Here is a 7,155-nt window from a genome sequence, read left to right on the forward strand (position 1 = left end):
AGGAATAATAAAAATGAAAATCGTTGCTTAATTGTGATATCCATTCATATAAAAAAAGTTTATCTCAACTTTCCACCATAACTTGTATCACAGTATCAACTGTTTTGGTACCACCACCTCTCAATCTAACCAGGAAGTACACAAAATGACTTTGTGGGCATGATGACAAAAAAAAATACAAATAGACTTCCCTCTTGGCTATTACAATGCCAAGTATTTATCACTTTCCCAACACCTCTCCTTGATGACTAACCAAGCATTTTTTTTGTGCGACATATTCTGGCTGTAAAATCCCTATCTTCCATGCTTTAAAAAGTAACATGCTGAAGCATGTAAATTCTGTGAAGGGACAAAACAAAAATCACACAACAGGTTTTGTAAGAAGCAAATTCATTTATGAAAATCTTCATGGTTTTTGACAAAGCACTGCATTTACAAATTATACATTGTTTGCATACTTGCGCAAACAATTTCTTCATAAGTAAATTAATGTAATCCTACTTTTACATGATTAATTTAATTAAATGTATTATATTTGTATTTTACATCATAAAGAGAAACATACTTGGAAAATATTGGCTAAAGGAATATATTTTATTTTGCCCAATATTAAATGAGCACTCCACTCAATGAAACTTTAGCCAGTACATAAATCTCCATTTTTTTTCTATTCAACAAATCCAAATAGAATACAAGGAAATAAATCAGGTACCAATGTTATACAATAATCTTGAAAGGTTAAAAATTCTGTACCACTTTCTCCCTGCCCACCCAAATCCCCACCCCACAACAATAGGGAAAATGTTATATTCTCAACTTCGAGACTTGCCAACAGTTTATTTAAGGCATCTGCTTCAAAGATTATTAAATCCCATCATGCCTTTCATATTGCCAGTGGCACCTTGCTGGAACTGTCTCATCATTGTCTGTAGTCCAGCCATACCACCTAGGGTAAAAGCGAAGAACAATTAGTACATCCTAGTGGCAAGTTCCATCATAATATATTCTGAATTGTATTAACTGATCTCCTGTAGTCAACAAAACGAATAACTTAACAATATTAGAGAAAGCTGTCTGGGGGTCTCTGGAGAGAATAAGGTGAGAGGTAATTCAGTAGGGCTACAAGAAGCGCAAGGGTTTTATAGATGCTGAAATAGACCTTGGTGTCCAAAGACTTGCAAAAGTATCTGCTCTGCCTCAACTCGCCTGCTGTTAAAACATCATCCATGTGTTACCTTAAGACTTGCACTATTCTATAGCATTCTTGGCTGGCTGATTCAACCTTGCAATCCTGGTTGATTCGAGCTCTTTCCATAACCTAACTCACACTAAGTCCCTTCATCTATCACCACCGTGTTCACTGGCCTGCACGGATCTCTGTTCCAAAGCAAGCTAATTTGGCAGTTCTGGATTTTCAAATATTTTCATGATCTTGCTGCTTACCATCTTTATAACTTCATCTAGCTGTACACCCCTTCAGTTCTGGCCTGTCATGCATTCAATATTTTAATTGCCTCGCCATTAACAATGATGCCTTCAAGCTTTGGAACTCCCTCGCTAAAATCCCTGTCCTATAAGATGCTGATTAAAACCTTACCTCATTGACCAAGCTTTTAGTCACTTTCTGTAATATTGTCTTATTAAATTTGGTTTGATAATACCCCTATGAAGCACCTTAAAATCTTTTACCACAATAAAAGATGCTTTCTAAATGCAAGTTATTATTGTTGCCTTAGAGCAACGATGTGTAAATATTAACTGAAATGATTGGGATGGGAGAATAGGCATCATAAGCTGGAGATCCATTCAGCCCTCAAACGCATACCCAGCACAGAAAACTGTGCCCCGTTAATAGCCAACTTACAAAGTCCACCTGAATCAGTCTAAAATTTTCTTGTTCATTCACCCTGCTTTTTCATCCGATTATGTCCTGAGCTGTTTTTGTCATATTCTGTTCTCTTGAATGAGTGTTAGTGGGTAATATAACGTGATGTGTCAAGGAAAAAAGTGTGATATAAACCTTCAGACTGCATTGGATTGCAGGCAGTAGAATGTGTGGCTTTAAGCAATACCTATCCAAATGCCTATCTTCTCAATAACATGTCTCTCCCATCTCCATATTTCCTTCACCTTCCTGCCAGTCACTCCTCTTTACCATCTCACCATTTGACCCAGTGTGTCTGCACAGCTCTTCAATTGAAGATAATTAAGTGCCTACCCTACTTTTTGCCTACACCCTTACACATGATTTCTATCCAAATAATCATCCAATGCCCTTTCGAATGCCTTAATTCAACTAGCCTCCACCACATTCCATACTCTAACAACTTGCTGTGTGAAAAAGCTTTTCCTCATCACATTTTCTGGTTCATGTTCTTGTTCCTTTTACAAGCAGGTACTGCTTCAATCTTATTGATTCTGCCAGTTCGCTCATTACTTTGAAAAACTATCAAATCGCCTTTCTACCTTCTCTTCAAGGAGAACAGTCCCAACATCTACAATCTATCCTCACAACTGAAATTTTAATTCCTGGAACCATTCTTGTAAATCGCTGCTGCACTCTCTCCAAAGTGTTCACATCATTCATATAACAGGAAACCCACAACTATAGACAATACTCCAGATGAGGTCCAACAATCGTCTTAGACAAGTTCAGAATCACCTCCTTACTTTATACCCCTGTTAATGAAGCAGAGGACACTGCTTTATTGACTGTTGTCTCCGTCTGTCCTGCTACCTTCAATGATGTGTGCACATATACATTCGGGTCCCTTCACTCCTGGGTTTCCCTTATTTTACATTGTATTGCAATGTTCTTCCAACCGAAGTGCAATCACCTCACTTTTCTGCATTGAAATTCATTTGTCACCTATCCGTGCCACCAACTTGTTAATGTTCTTTTGAAGTTCCACACTGACCTCCTCACAGTTTATAATTGTCCCAAGTTTCGGGTCATCTGAAAACTTTGAAATTGTTCCCTACGCACCACAGTCCTGATCATTAATATGTATCAAGAAATGCAAGGGTCCCAGTATCAACTTCTAGAAGTCAAGCCTGCCTCCAGTCTGAAAAATATCCACTTACCATTGCTGTTTCCTATCACTCAGGCAATTTTATACCTATATTGTTACTATCCCTCTTAGAACATGATCTATAGATCTCAAGTCAAATCATACTCATGCATAGCCAATTTAGAAAAGAAACAATACAGCATTTTATTTGAATAAAACACTTCAGTACCACCCTTCACTAGCACTTAGGGATAGATAGTAAATAGTGCTTGCCCAGCCAGCAACACCCACACCCTGTGAAAGAATAAATGAAAAATACAGAAAGATTTCAAAGTGTGGCATTTCCAAAAGCAGTAATTATAAACAAGACTGTACAATCCACAACAATTCTGAACTATAATTCTGAATTTTTAAATTACTTAAAACTAATGTAGTACAGAATTGAATTTTTAAAGAGAGATTTCTTAGAACCTGTTGGCAGATTCAACTTTCCACCATGCTAAGCACATGATAAATCAAGAGACAGGATGGACAGGAAGTAGTTGACAATAAATGTGGCAGAATTTAACAATATATATTGTGTAATTTTTAAAAAAAGTGTGAAACCAAAGTTAAATATATGACTGAGATACTTGCCCATATGATGAAGAACTCGTGGATCCATCATTTTAGCCATCTGCTGGTTGAGCTTGGCCATCTGAGATGGGTTTACATTTTTGGACATATCACCACCTGCACCGCAGCAGAAAGTATTTCTATATCAACTCACTGAAATTACTGGAGTTATCAAAGTTTGTCAAAACTTAAATAAATTGCAAGAAAATAGACTTTTTCTTTAAATGGTCTGAATTTATTGATTACTGTTTTATACACACTTTCTTTGATTGCACTTTGAACCTAGGTCAATTTTTTTTTTCAAAATTCATTCATGAAATATGTGCATTACCGACAAAGGCCAGCATTTATTTGTTCATTCCTCATTTACTTTGAAGGTGGCAATGAGCTCGCCTTGATCCACGCAAGTCCATCTGGAACGGGTACCAGAATAAGGGAATTCTGGATTTGGATTCAGGGATAATGAAGGAAGAAACTATAGTTGCAAATCAGAACGGAGTATGGTTTGAATAGCAGCTCACAGGTATTGGTGTTCCCATACATGTGCTGCCCGTTTTGTTTAGATGGCAGAAATTACACATTTAGGAGATGCTGTCAAAGCAGTTTAGACATCTTGGATATGGTACACACTGCTGCACAGCGTTTAAGGGAACGAAATGTTAAATATGATGGAAAAGGATGTCAATCAAATGGATTATTTGTCTGAGATGGTGTCAAGCTAGAGTGTCACTGGAGGTGCACTCAGTCAGGCAAGAACAAAGTACTTTATCATACTGAACTGTGCCGTGAAGATGTTGGACAGACTTCGGGAGTGTGGAGTTGTTACTTGCTGTAGAATTCCATGCCTCTAACCTGCCCTTACAGCCACAGCATTTATATAGTGCATCTGAACCAGTTCAGTTTCTGTCAATGGTAATCCACAGGATGTTGACAGTGGGAGAATCACTAAAGTTACAGGAGTTGATTAGAATCTCTTCTGTTAAATGGTCATTACCTAGCATGAGCATAACTTTCCACATCAGGCCAAGCCTGAACGTTGTCCAAGTCTTGTTACACATGGGTACAGACTGCCTTAGTACATTGTGCAACCATCTGTAAACATCCCTACATACGACTTTATGATTGAAGCAAGGTCACTGTTGAAGCAGAAGATGGGTGGACCGAGGATACTGTCCTGCAGCATACCTTGGGGATTTCATGATTGCCTTGAAGCATTCCCAATCATCTTCACCCATACTTCAACACTGACTTGAAAATGCTTATGGATTGAAGGCATAATACAGAAGACATTCATTATGCTTTTCTGCAGTTCTATGGTGCTACAGAACATTTACATACCTTTGAAAAGACCTTTGATTCCTCCCATTTTTTTCACCATTTGAGCAAACTTGGTATATTGCGTCAGAAGTTCCTGAACGTCTCTGGTTGTAACACCAGCTCCTCGAGCCACTCTTTGAATCCTTCCTGGCTGTTTACTGAACAGCTTAGCGCCATCTTTGTTATCCAGTTCTGGGTAGGGAGAGTGAAGAGCGGGTGTTAGTATCAGTGCACAGTTCTTTTAAAATCTCATACAAAATGGTGGCCCTGATCTCCCAGGAACTGAAATGTCAAAATGAGGAGCTTGCATTTCCTTTGTATGGGAGATTTAGGTCATTTTAGTAGTGACTGAACAGAACAATCCTTCTCATCTTTATGCACATATTGGACAGTTTAGCTCAGGTACAGATATGCTCTGCTTTTCAGCTTTAAAATGGGCACAAATGCACATTAATTAGGAAACTGTCCAGCTTAATTTAACCCTTTACACTCTGACAACGTTCTGATGAAACTACAATACACACCCACCAGTGATATGTCCTCCTACCTGGAATAGGGTACATCGGAACAAGTTATTTACCCCCTTGAACCTATCTTGCCATTCAATGACATCTAACTCTGTATCCTGTAAGTCCTCACTTAACCTTGCGGCTACATTCCTAAACATTGCAACATTACGTGAAATGACCAATCATGGCTTCCCATACGATTTCTTATTAAAGGCAGAACTATGTACCTGCAGACACCTCTGGCTTGGAAAAAGCAACTTATAGGTTGAAATACTACATTCATTTGTATTCCTACATTTGTATGCATTATAGTAAAATAAATCACCAAATACAGAATAAACAGTGGACAGTTAGCTACTTTGACCTCAGCAAAAAACTCGAAAACAAGCATGGAACATCATGCATTGCTTAATGTCTATTCTCATTGCAATAAACTTTATTTTAAAAATATAGAAGAAATAATACATCAAAAAAAATCTTAGACCGCCTGTACTATAATCCACTTGTTTAGATACGTATTGATGTCTCTGCAGCAGGCAGGACTTCAGAGTTCTGCGGAAGCACCACCGGACCCGAAACGTTAACTCTTTTTTTCCTTCACAGATGCTGCCAGACCTCCTGAGCTTTTCAAGCAACTTTGTTTTTGTTCACGACTTGAATCCAGGGCTGCTAACATAAAGAAGGGACACTTCTTGCGCCAAAAGAACCACAACAGGTGATCTAAATATTACTTTTAAACAACCTGTTCACAGATGTTAGGACATACCTGTGGAGCAGGAAGGAGTTACGGCCTAGATATATGGACACTACTACTGCACCCCAAGAGCACAGACGATCTAAATATAGATATTTTCTAAATCAACCTGTTTAGTGATATTATTAAACACCTCTGAAGAAGGTGTGATTTGAACCCAGGTGCCTGGTTCACTGATAAGGACACAGTGTACCAAAGAAACCCTGCAAGTGATGTAAATATGGTGCATGTTAAAGTTTGACTCATTCGGCTTTTGTGTGGAGCAGACTCCACCTAGTGACAGAAACTAGATGGAACTAGAAAGTAGTTAGTTCTTGCTACTAAGCAAGGTCAGTGCACATTCAGAATGGGCGTCAGCAGGGAAAATACCACTGACTTTCAAGGTAAGAAGACGGGGTAAAGATGAAAGTCTGGAGGTTGTAAAGAGAGGAATTTGGCATTGCAGAAGTCTGGGGCAAAAATGTCTCCAACAGACAGACCACAGAACAAAAAGTCAGGCAAACGACAAACTGAAATTGTCAATGTTAAACTGAAACTTAGTAACTAATAAACATAATCATGACTAGACTGACATTGAAGCAAAACAGCATTAATCAAGTCAACTGCGAAGTGGGGACTTAACATCATAATTTCTGCCACTTTAATTTTGTCAAATCAATACATGATGAGATCTGACCTAGATCCCATTTTAGAGATAGTAGGAACTGCCGATGCTGGAGAAACTGAGATAACACGGTGTAGAGCTGGATGAACACAGCAGGCCAAGCAGCATCAGAGGAGCAGGAAAGCTGACGTTTTGGGTCGAGACCCTTCTTCAGAAAAGGGGGAAGGGAAGGGGATTCTGAAATAAATAGGGAGAGAGGGGGAGGCGGATAGAAGATGGATAGAGCAGAAGATAGGTAGAGAGGAGACAGACAGGTCACAGAGGCGGGGTTGGAGCCAGTGAAGG

At 38.8% G+C, this 7,155-nt stretch overlaps 1 protein-coding gene across 2 annotated transcripts in view; it reads right to left on the reverse strand.

Annotated features, from left to right (window-relative positions):
• Window positions 1–373: 373 nt before the first annotated feature.
• Window positions 374–7,155, reverse strand: part of srp54 (signal recognition particle 54) — a 40,745-nt gene continuing 33,963 nt past the window's right edge. For both annotated transcript variants that reach the window (XM_048599930.1, XM_020526625.2), the window contains 3 exons: window positions 4,965–5,135; window positions 3,648–3,743; window positions 374–946 (listed from right to left, as the gene is read on the reverse strand). In XM_048599930.1, the coding sequence (XP_048455887.1) occupies window positions 855–946; window positions 3,648–3,743; window positions 4,965–5,135 (359 nt within the window). In that variant the 3' untranslated portion in view covers window positions 374–854. The remainder of the gene's footprint in view (window positions 947–3,647; window positions 3,744–4,964; window positions 5,136–7,155) is intronic.

This window comes from Rhincodon typus, chromosome 8, assembly GCF_021869965.1.
Source record: "Rhincodon typus isolate 14 chromosome 8, sRhiTyp1.1, whole genome shotgun sequence".
Lineage (NCBI taxonomy): Eukaryota > Metazoa > Chordata > Chondrichthyes > Orectolobiformes > Rhincodontidae > Rhincodon > Rhincodon typus.